General features: G+C 32.7%; 1 protein-coding gene and 1 non-coding gene across 3 annotated transcripts in view; one reads left to right on the top strand and one right to left on the bottom strand.

Annotated features, from left to right (window-relative positions):
* cv-c (RhoGTPase activating protein) overlaps positions 1-10,503 on the bottom strand; it is a 298,529-nt gene extending 288,026 nt beyond the window's left edge. The window contains exon 1 of one of the 2 annotated variants that reach the window (XM_076128413.1): positions 10,219-10,503. In XM_076128413.1, the coding sequence (XP_075984528.1) occupies positions 10,219-10,411 (193 nt within the window). In that variant the 5' untranslated portion in view covers positions 10,412-10,503. The remainder of the gene's footprint in view (positions 1-10,218) is intronic. The other variant, XM_076128414.1, reaches the window with a different exon arrangement.
* On the top strand, positions 8,363-8,435 carry TRNAK-CUU (transfer RNA lysine (anticodon CUU)). Its single transcript has one exon. It is a non-coding gene; the product is annotated as a tRNA-Lys (tRNA).
* Positions 10,504-20,067: the final 9,564 nt, after the last annotated feature.

The raw sequence follows: 20,067 nt of genomic DNA, 5'->3' as shown, positions 1-20,067 counted from the left end.
TCTTTTAACTTAAATTGACTCGACTAAAAAAGTCGGCTGAATTTTTAAAGCCTGTTCCGTTCTAAAGGTTTGTACAGAAAGTACTTTTGTATTTTATTTACTATTGAACTGAATATTGACTGTGTTTGTTTGTTTTGTTTGTCGCTTTCAAAGAAATATTGTGTTGCATTTTATTCAAGAAACAAATTAAAGAAATATTTAATTGATACAATATTTTAAGATGACGTGTTCCATTCAAGCATACATTTTGCGTTCAGAATTTGCAAGATTTTTTGGAAACCTTTATTTTATTTTCCAACACAACACGCAGTATGTTTACGAAAACTACACACCGATCAATAAAAACTCAAACAATTCAGACTTGCACGATACACAACAATTTTCCTATTTGAAAAAGGTACCTACATAAGTCACGTTACAATTATACATAAAACTTAAGCCCTTTTCAAAAATACTCATTTAATTGAATCCTTAAATGTGGCAGAGCCTTTATCCATCGTACTTGTAAATTTTACAAGCCATTCCTTTAAGTACGAGCGTTCAGTCTTTATCTCAACCACTATAATAGACTTTATAGTCTTTTTATGGGAACTCCTCCAATCTAATCTATTTGAACGTTTTATAAACAAAATAGTCGTAAAACTGAAACGCGGAACTGACCTTGAAATGACCTTGAACTTGACCTTAAGGGGTGGTTATTGGATGAATTGAAAAGGTCACGGAATATTTGTGGAATGTTTGAAAGATAAGATCTTTTAGACAAAGAAACGGAGAAAGGTCACGTGAGTTTCCTCGATTAGTTTGCGATGAGAAGTGTCGATGTTTCACCTTATTGTTAAAGAGAATAAAATCAGTATTTGTAAGTTTACAAAAATAGACTATAGATATTAGTTTGAAGCATTAATATCGATGTAATAGTAAAAGCCAAAAAAACTTTTTATGGTGTGATCAACGATCTTAATGCCTTTGCTAAAACCTCTCTTATGTCGTTTAAAGTAAACTACCAATTCTTCTTAATAAATCCTGTAATTACTTGCAAGTTACTAGACTTTAAAACTTTTATTCGTATAAATCATATAGCATATTTTATAAACGTCGGGTGAACAAATAAGGTATCCAAACCTTTAATTTTCAATCGCGTTTAAGACCCGTTGCATTAATATATTACGTATAAATCAATTTATAAAAGACCCCAACAGAAATAAACCTTTTTAAAACAAATAAGAAATATCGTCACAATAATGATCGTACAATGAAGAATTCCTCGTATTCTCTTCATTCTACACTACGAAGGACAGCTGCGGTTCTATGAGAAATTCAATTTGATGAAAACGAGTAAATAAAGGGAATGAACGATGTAAAGCCTCACATGTTAGAAATAAGGTTGTGGATGTGCTAAAATGAAATGCAAAAGTTCATATTCGACCAAACTCTTTATATTTGTTCTTTACAACACTTGGAAGTATATAGATCTGTTTCCTAGCAAAGCATGTGTCGAACAGAGAGCGTAACTCTAAAAGAACGTTACTTTTATAATGATTGCTTAGGTCAGTGTGACCAGTACACAAATATAAATATAATGTCTTGATATTGTATAATTAATTTTTGTATTTGAAATGATAAATTTCAACACGCCCCCTCAAAAATTAATTCTCAATCATTCCAAAGCACGATGAAAAATTTCAATATCTTAGCTTACTCATTATTACAATAGGTTTACCTATATCATCAGAACATATATAACTTCCAAGTGTTTTCTGGGAGAATTACATCACATGGTCCAACATTTGTTGCGAGGATTAGGGAAAACCCAGAAAAACCTAATCAGACCACTTAACTTATAAGATAACTTAAAAGTTATTTAACAATAAACATAAAACAAATAGAACAATTATTCAATATAAGCATACAACAAGCATATCGTTAACTGTTTACACATGACACTCGTTAGCGCCTTTATTAACATATCGACTATTTGCTTACAACAATTTATTATATACATTGTTTACAATTTGTTCTCTAAGAAAGTGGTACTTGATGACAATGTGTTTCGGTCTTATGTGACTATTCGGGTTTTTCACTACACTTAATAATAATTCTGCAATAATTATTGTCTCAAAAATTTGAATTTAACTGACAATATTAATCTAGACACTTATTGCTAGAAACTTTAGCCATTTGCCTCTTTTACAGTTTTAAACAGAGTTAAAGAAGCTGCTACAGATAATTTCTGTATCCTATTCCAGATTATTGTACAGCTATTCAATAATTTCAATAAATAACCCGTGTTGCTTTTACAATCCTTTACATCATTACCACCTCAATTTGAATACACTTATTATCTATATTGAATATACTTAAAATAGTATCACAATTATCACACATAGTATAAGTTTATTTTACTTATATAGTGCCTTTCAAATATCTAAGGACAAATAACACATTTCCATAATTCTTTACTTGTGTTATTTATATTGCTTTCAATATTAACAATTATACTTAAAGTCTAGACAAGTACAGAACAATATAATGTACATCAAACAACCTGTGAGATTTCTACAAAGCGAATCTTACTCAACGCCTTTGTTAAAAGCTTCATAAAGGTTTAAGTTCTAAAGGTTTACTAACAGGATTACAGATAGACAAATTATATTTATCTCATCCTGTATTACGTACGCACTTTGACCCAAAGCTATTTTGGTATTATCTAGCAATTTGAATGCCCAAAATCTATCATTTTAAGTATACTCAAAATATAATCTTTGAGATTAACTATTGTATGACAGTTAGAATACACCAGGACATTATTATCACTATACGTACATACACTAACACTTTCCCATAGGGATAGGCAGAGAGTAGAGAACGCCACTTGGCACGATCCTTAAAAAACTTTACATGGTCATTTTCATTTATACCACCTTTATATAAAATATGAATATGAATACATCCATTAAAATGAATTTACAAATCATTTTTCTTTAAGATCATTCATTTCTCTATCTATCTATCTAATCAGCCCGTATCCACCCACTGTTGAGTATAGGCCTCCCCCTCAGCACGCCACTTTATACGGTCCTCCGCTTGTCTCATCCATTTCGGCCCTACACATTTAACAATGTCGTCCGATCATCTAGTTGCAGGCCTTCCTTGAGACCTACATTTCTTTATAACATTATAAATTTAATATCTGAATAACAGACAATAAACTGGAAACCAGATATAAAAACACCAGGAGAAACAGTTTTATTGTAAACTTAAATGTTCCTGACTAAAGCCTCCGGCCACAAGAAGAGCCTTGTATTTTATTGGATTACCAAACTCGTTATGAATATTAAAAATTCATCACAAACGACTATATTCTTGTCATTAGTTTTAGAACCTAATGTCCATGTTTCATCAGTTAGAAGTTAATGTAATTGATCCTTAATTGCATTTACCTACCGAGTTCTATCATCTCGATATTTAATTTCATATAATTCATTAAGAATTAGGAACATTGCAACCAATTGCTTCAATACTCATATTAAAACATCAGCTCATTCCCTATTAATAAGGATACAGGGGGACAACCCTTAAGCTTATCACTCTAAACTGACAAGATTGATAAATATTTTTATCAATAGAATACTGTTTTTTTTAAATTGGCTCTGGCTTTTAACATTGTGCTACAGTATGTTACTATAATCACTTAACTTGCGATTTTTACGAGAAGCAACCAATACATCAGTATTGAACTATCTGATTTAATTATTTCTGAACCATCCAGCTTTTGACTACTGTATTTGGTTTCTTAGTTTTAGAATCATCAGATTTCATACTATCTGAATACGATACAACTAATTTCGATTCAACTATTTCTGAACCATCCAGCTTTTGACCACTGGATTTAGTTTCCATAGTTTTAGAATCATCAGATTTCATACTATCTGATTTAGAAACGTCTGATTTTGATTCAACTATTTCTGAACCATCCAGCTTTTGCCTACTGTATTTGGTTTCCATAGTTTTAGAATCATCAGATTTCAGGACTGTCAAAACATCGAGGCTTTATTGACACTGATTTCAACATCACGTTACCATTAGTATTAACATGAAACTTCTTTGTTCCATTTTATTAATTTGGTAAGTCTAGTCTCGACTCCAGAAAATCAACCTCACTTAGATACAATGACATATCTTATGTCTTCATATTCGCATTTTGTTCCATACTTTTAGCCATTGGGTACATACCCTGCCAGAATACCTTTGTACGATTTTTATCAAAATTAGTTTTAATGATTTTGAATGACAAACTAACGTAATAATTTTTACTATCAATTGTAGAAGGATTGACTGTCTCATACACATCAGTATGAACAACAAATAGATCGCTAAACACAATTTTATATAATTAATATTTATTTATATTATTTATAATTATTTCCCTTTTATGCATGATTTGCACAATTTATCATCAGGCGAAACCAACAAATTACCGTCGTTATTCATATGTTAATTTTCCTTTTTAATTCTAGAACCTTTTGTTACTATTGGCGTATTTGAGGCGCCCACAGCCAGTTGCACTCACCGATCGGTAAACGATCCGTGGGTTAAGCGAGCCTTGGTGCGGTCATACCATAGATGGGTAACCGCATAGTGGTAATTGGGCGTCTCCGTGCTTCGGAGAGCACGCAAGAAATCGGTCGCGGTTGTCTACTAAGATAACAGTTGTTAAGCCACGTCAGAAGCCCTCGGACGGCTTGAACAACTTTGACACTAGGTTGATCACTAATCATACAATATGAAAAGAAGAAGACAAATGTGCGTCAGATGTTAGACACACAAACCATAATTACCTTTAACATTTTTACTTATTTTTGTAATTGGCAGATTAATTCTAACCTTGAAATAACCAGACGTTTAAATTATTAATCGTCATACCTTGCATCAGGATTTACCATCCTTACTGTTCTGATCCCACGATAGTAGAATGTGATCGTCGTCCCGTTGCATTTTGCATTTTCGTTACCGCCATCAGGTTATATTTCGCTTCAAAGCAAAACAAGACATCCTCCAAAACACCTTCATTAATAGTGTTGCTGATGACTTTTAGTGTGCCCTTTGTAGCTGAAACAAATTCAACCTGATTAGCAATTTGAAAATTTTAACCGAACATTTAAATCACAATTATTGAAAAGATCTTTCCTTTAAATTACGTGATCCGTTGCTCCAGAATCAAGAAGGAAAGTTATTGTTTCCCTCAGCGCCACCTTGATATCTTCCGACCATGAAGGCAAACCCGAACGCTTCCACTGCCAGCTGTTCGTTAATTTTAACTTTGTGATCCAATATCTATCAGTTTCTTCCAATGATCAACGTATTTCTAAATTCTTATTCGTAAAATACATCCAAACTATTTAATATTTCTCGAATCTTCTTTCGCGACATCGAGAAACGAATCAGCCAAATATCATATCTCGTGTTTGAGATACTTCGTCGACACCATTAATAACGTCCGTTTTCAAACTCAAATCTTCACACACACTATATTTTTCACCGTTAAAATATTTGATGTTGCGTTTGATATTTAAATTTTTCATAACGGACGAACAATATTTTTCAACAACTACCTACATAGCACAGTACTTATTAAGAATGTCTGAGCCCATAACCTGTTAGAAATAAGGTTGTGTATGTGCTAAAATGAAATGCAAAAGTTCATATTCGACCAAACTCTTTATATTTGTTCTTTACAACACTTGGAAGTATATAGATCTGTTTCCTAGCAAAGCATGTGTCGAACAGAGAGCGTAACTCTAAAAGAACGTTACTTTTATAATGATTGCTTAGGTCAGTGTGACCAGTACACAAATATAAATATAATGTCTTGATATTGTATAATTAATTTTTGTATTTGAAATGATAAATTTCAACATCACACTGCTACGATTATAGCTTTTATTGTCGCTAGCGTTTAATATTTGGTCGAGTAAATACTGAGTTTGTTGTATTGTGCTTGTATTTTGCTAATAGTGTTGGATTGCTACTATTATTTTGAAGAATTCATCGATGAAAATATTTATGCTTAAAAAAACTGCTTTTAATCAATATGTCACTGTATTTGTTTCACAAAACCATTATAACCGCATTATTAATGCATACAAAGCTATTTTACAAGGGAAACACGCCCTTTTAAATATAAATAGAATCGAATTGAGGAGCTGACAGTACATTTTCAATCAGCAATAGATCAAAATTAAATGAAAGCTGAACCCATTTGGCAAATATATTTTCACAAACTTAAAATCCAAAGAAGCAAAATACAGAAATAAAGATATGAATAACGAAACAAAACTTTTCAAAAAGCAGATAGAAACTAAGAATGAAAGATCATAAACGAGCTGTACTTATAGTGGTATATTAATTTCGGAACTAATTATAGAAATAGACAGTAACCATTAATAATGTTTTAACGCAACTCACCCGCGGCTAATAACTTACGTTACATCTACAACGCGCTTAGTTCGCAACTTCCAGCTTTTGTTGTATTTTTGTTTCATTTTTCTGATTACTTATGTATAAATAAAATAAATAAATAAATAATATTATTGGACAACTCACACGCGGTCAATTGATTCAAACTAAGCAGAGCTTGTACTATGGTAATGAAGAATGATGAGGAAATTAAGATAATCTTGCATTAAACTTATTGTATCGTCGCAGATAACAATGGCTTAGATCGGAAACTACGTTTAAAATTCTATTATTCTTAGAAAACTGATTATTTGCTTGATAAGTAAACTAAATAAACCAATATTCAAGTAAACCTAAACTTAATCTTTAATCAAAAGACGGTCTATTTGCTGAAATCTCGTGTAGTCAAGAACTTTACACTTGAAACTGCAATCTCTAAAGTAAACAATCGTCAATAAGATAATTACAAAGTTTCTTAACAAGTTGGAAACTATCTTTAATTTAAATTTGTTTTAGCTTGTTTGAGAGAGACCTCGATTACTAAGAGCTATTGAAGCTTGATTTAATTTTCTTAGACCCGATAGTAGCGGTGTTTCGTCGGATTCACGGACAAATTCCATCAGAATGCATATCATGAAATTAAGGTGTATCTTTTACATTAAGTTATATAACTGTCAGTCTATATAGTTAAATATATCTGTAATGAAATCATTGGATTAATATCAAGTAAGTTAAAACCAAATATTACACGAAGTAGATGTATTGATGCAGTCCAAACTGTCAGGCTGTTCGAAATGGGTAGGTTAGGTTAGAATGGCTATTTTTTCAACCACCCAGAAAGAGCCCTGTGAAGTGGGGCTGAAGCTGGGGAAGCCAATGGACATTTGCAAGCAACGATTCATAACAAGAAACCGAATGCATTGTGGTATTCTGCACGGAGAAAATATTTAAACCAGTAGGTAAGTCTGATAAAGGTTGAGGCTTGTTCAGTGTAATTTTAATTAGTTCATACATAATAGACGCGGCATTTTGCATCCGGGCTTCAACTGTCAGTTGGCTGCCCAGCTTGCTTCAAGCTTGGCTACTCTATTAGATTCTCTCTGTAACGTGACTGGTACTGGCATGTGTTTTAACATGATATAACATAAATGTTAAACTACGGTCAGACTTGAGCCTTTTTGCCGAGGACAGTAGATGAAATTTAATTAAAGTAATTCTCTTTTTTTTTCTTTTAAGAAACGTATCAGACCAAATTTCTTTATCTGGCCTGTTTGAAAAATGATTATCCTCATTCAAAAAGATAGCAACAGACTACAACATCATGCTACCGTATTCATCACCAGAAACTTATGTAACTACACAGTAGTTTCAATTATAAAATGAAAAACGCCAATTTAATACCTAGGGAGGGAAAAACTGTAATATGCACGTTTTTAATCAAGTCTCTGTTTAAATTGTAAATTAAACAACTTTTCTGTTAACTGGAACTTTGAATGACTGTTTAATTTACATGCGAACGTACTATAAGCGGCATATAATTTTGTGTTTCGTAATACGGTAATAAACATATTTAAACAATTTCATAGTACACTCAAAGTTAGGTGGCGTCGTATAAATATCAACACTAACGTGTAAACATTCTAAACCCGTTTCAGAATATTAAAATAAATTCGAATTCGATTTTGTATATAATAAATACTATCGAAATAATTTATTCCACAGAACGAAGTTAAGGTACTTTTATAATTGGATTCAACAAACATCAAAGAACATTGTATTAATGTTTAATTATATAAAAAACATATCAAGGTCTTTTAACTCGCAAGTGTGAAGGTCGCCTTAGATGTGACGTCAGCGATATAAATAAAGTAGCAACTGGTCAGTAATTTGAACGCCCATGATACCGGCCCGGCTAGCTCAGTCGGTAGAGCATGAGACTCTTAATCTCAGGGTCGTGGGTTCGAGCCCCACGTTGGGCGTCTATCTTTTTATGTTTTTTAAATTTTAGTTTTGCTATTTACCTCATTATTCGACAGGTAAATACGAAAATAAATCGGCCGAATGGTAGGAATAACATATAATTTTAGTGGTGTTTAGTCCGGTCAAATTAGACCAAAAAATCAGTAAACCCACGACAAATTCAGGGGAAACTGAAAATTCTTAAAATTGTTTAAATTATAATTATAAACATTGTCTTAAAAGTCCCAACCGATCCCATGTAAGGAAAAAAATTTAGCGGGGTAATAAGGTCCAAAAAATTAGTTTTTCGCGATTTTCTTGAAAACGGTAAGTTTTATCGCAAAATTACCCCAGACATAATTTGTAGATCAGGGAATTTCCTATAAAAAAGGTATCAATAATTTTTTCCCTAAAAGCCACCGCTTCTGAGATATAACGATGCAAAAAATTGCGAGCGTCATAATACACTCATACACTACTTCAACTTGCTTTAGCAATTATAATATTAAAAGAAGTTGAAATCGATGACATCATGGATGCTGATTTAATAATTAATATCGAAAATATAGTAGATAAATTTTTTTCATACAATGATATTGAAAATGATGAAATATCTGGAGCTTTACTCAATAAACTGAATCAAAAACTTAAGGATTATGAGGAACGAGGACCAACAGCGAAACTTTGGATTCAATATTTTTATATGGTTTCAATTCTTAAAGAGTTTTTAAGAGCTGAACGTATGGGGGATTGGAAAGCTCATTTAAACTGCGTCAAAGAAATGCTTCCTTACTTTCACGCGTCTGGACATTTTCCGTATGCTAAGTCTGCACACCTATACTTGCAGGATATGCTACAATTAGAAAATTTCATAGATCCTGAAGTCTATAAAAAAATTTCAGAAGGATTCTTCACTGTGAGACGTTCCGACAAATTAAGCTGTGGCACTTCAACGGACATGGTAATTGAGCAGTCTATGATGAAAGATATGAAGACAGATGGAGGTATTGCTTGAGGAAGAAGCACAAAACAGAGTGTCATAAGTAAATGGGTTTATAGTATGCATGCAATGAATACAGTTTGTGAAAAATTAGAAGATCTGGCTAATGTTAGGATGGATACGACCGAGCAGCATGTTGATGCAAGTGATTCACGAGTAAAAAAAGATGCTAAAGACTTACGAAAACTTTTGGAATGGTTCTCAATACATAATCCTTTTCCAGAGGTTTTGCATCGTTATATCTCAGAAGCGGTGGCTTTTAGGGAAAAAAATATTGGTACCTTTTTTATAGGAAATTCCCTGATCTACAAATTATGTCTGGGGTAATTTTGCGATAAAACTTACCGTTTTCAAGAAAATCGCGAAAAACTAATTTTTTGGACCTTATTACCCCGCTAAAATTTTTTCCTTACATGGGATCGGTTGGGACTTTTAAGACAATGTTTATAATTATAATTTAAACAATTTTAAGAATTTTCAGCTTCCCCTGAATTTGTCGTGGGTCAAATGTCTAAATTGACCGGAGTAGTTTGTTTCTGTCACTACGGTAAGCATCGTGATTAAAACAGCATGATATAAAGAATTATTTAAAGTTAAGACATAATAATATTATTTAGCCGAACCTATTACGATATGTAAATATTTTGAAACCAGTTACGACGTCCTTTTTTGTATAATACAATAAGTACAATCGTATTACGCTTCATATTTTCATAGAAATGAATTTAATTAATTACGTCCAGTAACATCGAAAGTTTTCATGCAAACTACAACGACAATCATATTTAAGAAATAAATCATACCTGCAATTTTCCTCTCACGCATTTTCCTCCATAACTGTTCGGCCTTTCGCATAGGCCAGTTCTCCACCTTCGCACTGAAACTCCTGAAGAACTTGTACTCCTTGAAGTGGGACATTCTTCGCTCCATCTTACTTGGGGTGTGACCAGGGGGCGGTGGCGAGGGCGCCTTGGGCGTCGACGACGGAGAAGCCATATTTAAAAATAGTATTTACTCGTATCTCAAAACCAACTTTACTATGCAAAGTTTTCAACTACTAAATTCGGCAATATTTTTGGTCCCGAATTCAGAATTTAAATTTCCATTTAATCATCAATTTTATTTTTAATATAGAATTCATTTTCTTTTCGAAGATAATCGAAAAATATTATTCTCTTATTTTTATTCCACACTAAGTTTTAAGATAAAATATTTATATTAGATTGAAAATTTCATTAAAATTTAAACTAAGTTTGGACTAATTTAAAACACTTAGTTGGACAAGTTTCCAATTACACAAGTGTTTTCACTAATTAACCTGAAACAAATAAAGGGCCGAGTTAGTAATTTATTTACTTATTAGTAGAAGTAGCTAGGAGAAAATAATGAGCTGAGGAGATCGTCAATTATACATAACATTTTGAACAGTACTTGAATATCAATGTTATTAATCGTGGGTACACCTGTCTACGTAAACAGACTCAAAATCGGGATAAAATTCCATATCCAAGGGATAATTCTCGATAACATCTGGATAGTTCCAGATCCAGTAGTCATATGAAACACTGATCAAAGTGCCAAACATATTTATTTTGCAAGAATAAAAGATTTTTAAGTAATTAAAAATGTCAATCGTTCGCTATTTGATGATTTTAATGTGTAGGAAATTGAATTTAAAGAAAATAAATTTCGTGCTGCCTATAACTCCTTGTTTTTACCTGGATTTAAACCCACATATTATTATCATCACGCCTGCTATATTCGATACTGTAGGTGTAAGAAATACATCCACGTTTCGCAATATTTTAAATGTCTGTCCTATTTAGATCGTAAAGGACGAGTCTGTTGTTATAAAACTTGAGGATTTAAACTTTTAAAATTAACGTCTATATAGTTATTTAACCGCTAATACGATCAAGTAAGTAAAAGGTAATTCAAGTAGGTATTTTTCCCACCAAAAAAGGAGAAAACTTGAGCTTGGATGGTTATTTTTATGGAGAGAATGAATGAAAGGGGATTGACGAAAAGGATTTACATTGGAGATACACGGAATAGGTGACACACGCTCCGATGAACATGTATGACGCGAAATAACGAGATGTATGAATGTGGATAAAATGAAAAGGTGTTCAAGGTTCAGAATGTGCGATTATGAAACTGCTCCTATGTTGTTTTTAATCGATTTATGTAGGCCTCCATTGGCTGTTGTTTGAAAAACTACTTGGACAAATGTTTGTCCCGGGTCTTTGACTAAACAAATGTTTATCTGGGGGCACGGAAGTGATGTCCATATTAAAAATATTTTACGTTTAAAACAAATAGATCGACTTGGCCATCGCAAGAAAACACAAATTCGCCATTAAAATTTCAGGAGCATTTACTTCTCGTCGTGCTGTGTAGTGTAATACATATATACAAATCATGCGATGGCCAGGTGGGTCTATTTGTTTTAAACGTAAAATATTTTTAATATGGGCATGATAATAACTTATATAATAACTAAAGACAGAAGGTCCTTTAAGTAGAGACGAAATAGATTAATCGACTTGGTATTATATAGATCTCACCACTTTTTACGCCAGAAAGACTGAGCTGCGAGACTTGAGATTTTTATAGAATGTTTTTGGTGGCATTATTATATTACTATACGGGAATAAACGTGAACACGCATTTTACCTTGAAATGCCTGATGTTTCGGTGCAGGGTACACTACACTGCGCACTGGCCGTGGTCGCTTGCTGACTAACATGACGGAACTATGTGTATTAAGTTGGACGAATGTACACCTACCCTCATATTTAGATTTTTCCAACTATTGTTACTTCCCATATTCTATTAATATAATATGTTGTAATCATGCAATGGGAAAGATTAACAGTTACAAGCAAAAGTTCCATGAAATTCGGTATATCCGTGAGAACGTAACAGACAGACCTTCTTATTTATAATATTAGTACGGTTACTACGATTGTGCCTAGAATTTATCTGTGTCGTTGTATGCTTAAATAATCAATTTTTGTTTTAAAATTCATAGTAATATAGTGCGCCTGTCAATTACAAGAGATTTATAGCTAAATTGAATAAAAAAATAACGCCCAGAAATAAATTGGCAAAAACTGTTGAATCATGATCTGAATACAAAATGGTACCGTGAGACTAACTTTGCGCAAAAAGTAATTAGTTTAGTTATATATTTATTTTTGTTGGAACTAAAAAACTAATAAATACAGCGACATGGTTGACATTTAATTCGAAGTCGGTAAAGTGTAGCGATAGACTTGACAGTTAGCTCGCGAACTTATAATTTTACAATCTTTTTCTTTTTATATAACTTACCGAGTTAGCGCTAGAAGTTAGTTTGTAGTTTGGATTTATAAAAAATGTGCCTGAACCTATTTATGGTCCTAATTCCTTAGTTACCTCAAAATGTAAATCGTTCTATAGATTTAGTCGTGAAAGCGTACATTATCCCACAAACGGTAATTAAGTGAAAGAGGTTTATTTTTTTCAGTGATACCAGTTATATTCAAAAGAAATTATTATTTTATTGTCATCTTATCACCATTATACCCGAATAAAACTGAGGGTAAAACCTAGGCTCGTCTCACTGTTTAGTTTGTAAATTAAGAAGAGTATAAAATCATTGACTGAAAATTTTACAAAATAAAAATCATCAGACCACTGAATAACTTTTGAACCGTACAAATTGACTGCGGCATTCGAAGCTTGAGTTTTTACTGAAAAAAACCACTTCCAACAAAAAAGTGAATCCAAAAAAAAGTCTTTTGAAAAAAAACATAAATGGATTAAATAAATTTAATTCCCAAAATATTATGGATTCATTGTCAAAATTGATTTGAGTATTGGAATACTGTAATTGGTTTGGCACACCGTTTTTATTGGGACTTTAGGGATTTAGAATCGTGATTTCATTTAAAATACATTTTCAATATTTCCATTCACTGGTTTTTTTGTATGTTAAGATACGAATCCATCATACGGAGCATTTAAATTATTCACTTGGGCACAGTAACGCAAACCAATAGCATTGTTTTTTTATCTTTATTATTTATCTCGTAATATGGCAAGTGTTTATCCCAGAGTAAAACTTACACAAGCCACACGAAAACATAATAACTATTATCTAATTACTTTTAACGTTCCCTACGAGGCACGTATAAGTTCAACTGAAGCACCACGAAGCCCTGAGCTATCCACTCGTCTTTAAAATTAAGGCAAAGTTAAGTTATCCCACAGATCATTTCACTGAATGACAGCCGCTTGCTACTGCTAGTCTAGTACGCTGCGGTCACTAAATATGCAATTACGAAAACTACCTGAATACTACCTCTCGAATTTTTATAATCAAGTAGCATTCATCTTCTTCTTATCGTGGTAGGGTTAGTGGTCAACATAGTGTCAAAGTTGTTCAAGTGGCTTAACGACTGTTTTCTTAATTGACAACAATTGGTATTGATTTTGTACATGACATCGAAAGCGCGGAGACGTCCAGTTTGAATTTGCGGTAACCCATCTATGGAACGACCTCGCCAAGGTTTGCTTAACCCACAGATCGTTTACCGACCAGTGAGCGCAGCTGGCTATGGGCGCCTGGCGCATTAGCATTCTAAAGACAGTATTATTAGGTATATCACAATATTAGGTACATAAAACATTTTTCAACGGTTTGTATGCAGTGTGCTCCAGCTACAATTGTCAATAATCTATTCGGAATTTCTTATTTGAAACGAATGTACCTTTTATTTCGAAGGAAAGGTATTTTTGGTAAAGCGTTCTTAGAATTTCAGGTTAAGAATTTCAATTCGGATTTTGGTTGAGCTTAACTGCAAACTTTATTGAGGCTTTCAGCAGATATTTATGAGTCGTAATTGTTTTCGATACTTTTATTACTACATCTTAGTTAATTACAGAAAAGTAGTCAACATTTTCTCTCCTATTGCATTATGATCAGTGAACATCACTCAAAGAGCTGTCCAAGCGCCAATGAGACAAACTTAAACGTTCTTTCCGAAACATAGTGAAATAAAATAATTTGATCTTTCGTTCTATCCAAATCATGTGTTATCAGCCATTTACCCATAACTTATAAAAACTAGCAATATGCAGTTACTTAAAACTTCTTTAAAACTCTTTTCATTTCGCCTCCCACATAAACGTGTTTAGACTAAAATATAAAGTAACTAAAAACACAAACGACTTGCTATTTTCGCGTTATTTGGCTCATAAAGATATGTATCGTTTTCGTCATTCCCTTTGCATGTTCGAAGCCATAAGGGCCATTGTATAACTAAGTATTTTGGGCCTCATTATCATACGAAAGGTTAATAAAAGGTGGGCTAAAAGGCCAAAGTTCGATTCCTAATTGCGGCGCCGCTTGGTTTTTGCTGTCTTTGCAAATAACATTCGTGTTTGACAATTTTGTTTAATGTAGACACTGAATCAACCAGATAACCTTTTGACATTTCTTTCAGTTTTATTTTATACAGAATTTAATATATAGAAAGGCAAAATTTAAGTACTTACGTAATGTTTTAGGGTCCTCATTAAATTAATTATCGATACTTAATATTTTTTGAGTACCCTTTTATACGATGGACTCAATATATAAAGATTTCTGCAAGATTTTACCTATGACTCTAGTTGCCGAACTTAAGGTAAAAGTAATTGATATACGATTTAATATATTTTGAATCCTATAAAACAAAGTTTAGTCTAGCTGAGTATGTCTGTCAATTATTATTGTGATGATTTTTCTCTAATAGACGTGTCAATCAAGAGAAAAGTTTTGCTATTCGAAAAAAATCTTAAAAAATTACAAGTACAAGTTACCTTTAACTAGGCTTTTAGTTCGGACAGATCCAGTACAGCTGGGTCCGCTTGTAAATAAATAAAAGTAAAACAAAACAAATTGGAAATAAGATACATCGCCAACGATCTAAAATAAATTCGTAAATATTTTTAATTATTTACCTGCTAAGGGGATTGGGAGCATTTGAAATAATTACAAGTATAAAAAATTGCCCCGGGGAAAATTCTACAGGGTCGTGGATCGATGGAGGTGTCTTCTAAATTAACGTAACTTTACACAAGTGGATAAAGTTACAAGATTTCGTCTCTGAGTGAGAGAAAACAAAATGTATACTGCTTTTCAGAATATATGATTCGATTTTTTGTTTTTTATAAAGCTTGATTTCATCCCCTTGCTGAGCAACGAAATTTAGATTTCTTAAAGCAAAAGCCTAAGTAGAATGACTTTCTTGTACCTAACCTATATGGTACCATTTTTCAAAGACATTTGACAAAGGTCTACCATAGGGTAGCCCTTAACATAAGAAAATTGGATGGAACTCTTTCTTTGGACCGACATTGATGTAGAAGGATGTAGTTTATTCACTTCTGCCTACGTTTTTGTGTATAACAGGCGTGATATTTTGTACATAATAAAAATATAATTATGTTGTATCCTGAAGTATATTTGCATATAAAAAATTTGGTAGACGGTTATCAAAATCCAAACTCATGATTCCCCACTACGTAAAACGATGTCAGTAATTAGTTCTATGTAAACTCGTAAAATGAGCGCATATTTTCAGAGATTTCAAGCAGTAAGAGCCAAGTGTCCAAGTATATTCTTAAGGCGAATGTGTATTTCAAAATATAAAAAGAACTCGAAATATTTTTACTTGTAACAATCTGCTTATTATGCAAATGAAGTACAAGACTTTGTTAGGGTTGTCGTTAACGTAACTCCACGATAATGCTGCTGTCCTTGAATAAAGAAGACGAAATATGCAAAAAAATACTTATTTATTTTTTTGCATATTTCGTCTTCTTTTAAGAAGTTTTTCTTCTTAGAAGTTTGGTATAAAAGTTATTATATAAACTAGTAAAATAATATTTTAACTGAGAGCATAAAAACACATACATATTACTATGTCAGTTTGTTCCATCTTTAAAGTAGCTATCCATTTTTTTTACTCAGTTGTTTATTTTTCTTGAGCGATTTTCCTTAAATCCCTGAATTGGAAATTGCCAACCCTATTACCTTAAGGGCCGGTAAGGGAACGTAGGTATTTTTAAAGAGACTACTTTGAATATACAATGGCAAGTCTTTTAAACCTCCTTAAATTCTTAATGTACACTCAGTTTACTTTCGAAAGCTTGGGAAGGTCCCCAAATTAGATAATTGTCACTTATTTGCTGGAGTATTAGATTTACAGTGATTAGAAGGTAAAATTTAGAGCTATGACTATATGATTCGGCAAGTTGCATTAGAATTTTCAAAACTTCATATTTTATTTTTACATCTACATTTAAGAACATATGACTTCACCAGTTATAATAGAATTAATAAGAACTAAGCATTTTTTTACATCTTTTTAACCGAAGGCATTATAGTATTAATCTGAGATCTTAGATTATCACTTGTTTTTATGAAAAATAAAATCTTAATCTGTAAAACAGCTGCTCAAGAAGCAGCAGTTTTTATATAAAACAGCTGCTCAAGAAGCAGCTGTTTTATATAAAAACTGACCAAAATTAGCGCTAAACATTTTCTCATGAGCCGTTTTATCATTATGTGAAAACTATTTAAACAACTTACCAGTTAATTTAAGTTTATCGTAAACAGAAGGACGCTTTACGAGTTTCCTTCTATAATATAGTGATAATACTCCTTTACTACTATGAAGAATGTACGTATTTCCAACTGCCAAAACTGTGTCAAGTCTCAACCTAATCTTTCTCAAGGACTGTGGGATGCGGACAAAGGAATATTACTCCACGCCACAATGGCCTCCTACCATTATTATGTTAAAAACGTGAGCAGGGATCATCAAGGAACTTCAAGGATTTTAATAAGACTACATCTATACCTACTGATGCACTTATAGCCAATTGCACTCATTGGTCTGTAAACAAATAATAGGTTAAACAAGCCTTGGTACGGACATAATATGGATGGGTTCCCACTTGCCGCTTACTAGTATTTAAACATCTTCATACTTTGACTATTTACACGTAAAAAAGGCTTATTTTTTAGCAGCTTGTCTAATTTTGACCCTTAATTGATAAATAACTATCTTTAGTCTCTGCCTCAACTCATGAAAACAAGTTATGATTTTATCTTAAAATGTGTATTAATCATAATGTGTTTGGTATAATATGAAATTGAAATTTTGAAAATACGCTCTCAATAACGATGAACAGAGAAAGAGCGTATTAGAATTTCACTATTTTAAAAAAGCATATTATCTGGTGACAATGCAATTGAATTAAAATTAAAACTGTTTACAAGTGTATACCTATATAAACACAAAATTATGCAAAATCAAATCTCAAAATCTTTTACAAATTAATTTACATTTGATTCACAATTAAAGCAAATAAAAGCTACTGAAAATTTAATTTTGCGAACGAAGAGTACTAACTTTATGATAAATAATATTAAAAACGCTACAACAGCTCCACAAATAAACATTTCACCTAAATTAAAAATTATTATATGATTTCCAGCAAGGCCGAACGTATAATTACAGTAAATCTTTCATAAATATCCGTTCCTTTTGATTTCATACACAAATATATAAATAAAAACAGTTCTTAATATAAAATAATATTTACCCACCTCACTATAATGTCTTTCATTAATAACACTAACACAAACACAACACTTCACTAGAATAAAAAATAAATATATACACGCACATATTTACAATTGCACTAGATGTCAATAAAAAGTTGGAAGCCTCGCGTATTGAGAAGAGCGGCTCTGAAAAACCGTCCAGGCTTGTCACGAGACTCTACAGGTCTGATCGCACCGCAATGCCACAGAATTTCCCGCTCGAGGAAAAGAGAGAGATAGCTGTATACGTTTCTCGTGAGTAAGAAAGAGATTGCGTCCGTTCCACAGTTTCGCGTCTGCGGAAAAGCTCCCAACATATTATACGTAAGTTGTTGAATGCGGTGTTCTATAGGAATTCGCATCGGCACCCACGAACGCTTATGTTAAATTAATAATTCATTCAGTTTGTTTGTTCTAGTTTTCCTGTAGTTTGGTAATACATTGTTTTCTATAATATTTTTTGTTTTCAATACAATGTAGGTGTAGCTTTTTATGTTAAACAATTTTACTGTTTCGGTATGTTTAAATTATTTAAAAGAATAGACAAAAAGCGCTTTTATGTGACAAGTTCCATTTGTAAATGAGTGTTTTTTTACTCATTCAGTTGTTAATTGTGTTTAGAGCTTCTTTTATAGGTGAACTAGGGTTTAAGTTGCCCATTTTATAGGGTGCTTCGTAATCCGAATGGATTCCGGCTCCTGTTTTGCTCGAGTTGTTAAGGCTGATGTAAACTTATCAGCTGTGGTTTTCTCAACTATTTGTCTCCGGCTTAGAAGCTAGTTGAATCTAAACTAGGTTAGGTTTTATGATGTTAGAACTATATACACGTGCAATAATTGTTTTTATATCTAAAACTAAATTAAAATCTGTTATAGTTTAATTTAATATGTATGGTGTCTAAGTGGGTATGAATTTGCTCTGCCTCTGTGTCGCAGTTAGTAGTATGTCCAACTGCTGTCTGCTAGCCACGAGATTCCGGGATTGATTGTCACATCGGACAAAGTGTCATTGGTTTTTTCCTAATTTATATTAGATTATTCTCAATAGTCCGGAGTTAGGTAACGAGCCGGTATATACGGCAAAGGGCTCACCCCCTATTACATGAGACTAACATGGTTGATGGCGAGGCGTGGATGTATTTACACATTTCTGCCTACACCTTCAGGTATAACAACATTATGCATGCATGTGTGTACAGAAATCTGAATTTTGTAAATGTGAACATTTTTTAAAACTATTTCTGGATTTGTTGTCTTGCAGATGATGGAAGAAATTTCAAAATTATTTCTTTTTTGTAGTATCTAAATGTGCTATGGATTAAAGTGTAACGCCAATCGATAGACTATTATTAGGTCTTCTATTACTGGCTGCTGTACGCCCACGGTATATTACCTGTGGTCAGTTCTACGTAGGAAGTTCATCCCACTTACATAGGTATAAAGTCCAGCATAGATAGGCACTTAGTACTTTGGTACTTCTATGTGATTCTCTAGAATTCTGAAAGTAAATGAGTTATTTTGAGACGTGGAGCGAGAATGGTGGGAAAATGTTATTTAAAAAATAGTTTCTGCTTAAAAAATTGTAACCAATTCTTATTAAAATTAAGCCCACAGTTGGGCAAAAGCCGTCGAATTCCCAATCTTGTGCGAACTCTTTCCATGCTGGTCTATTAAAGTGGCTTCAATTAGAGCGTATTTTACTTACAATCCATCGCTTTTTATAACATTTGTGTAATTATATAGTAAAGACCTAACCCCTCTCTTATCCCGAAAGGAGAGCATTGCCCAAGAGTGGGACTGCGATTAAATATCAGTTTTTATTCATTTATTTTAAAAGAATGAACAGGCTCTTTAAATCTATTCAGATCTGAGTGTTGACCGATAACGGTGTCAGTAGCGGAACTTTAGACTGACAGAAAGTTCAACTACTGCAAAACAGTCAGTACTGTGGTACACGATACAGCATAGTGAAAAGGTATAGTTTAGCAAATCCGCTTTGGGGTGAACAG

This window comes from Anticarsia gemmatalis, chromosome 21 (genome assembly GCF_050436995.1).
Source record: "Anticarsia gemmatalis isolate Benzon Research Colony breed Stoneville strain chromosome 21, ilAntGemm2 primary, whole genome shotgun sequence".
NCBI lineage: Eukaryota > Metazoa > Arthropoda > Insecta > Lepidoptera > Erebidae > Anticarsia > Anticarsia gemmatalis.
This window is presented reverse-complemented; position numbering and strand designations above follow the sequence as displayed.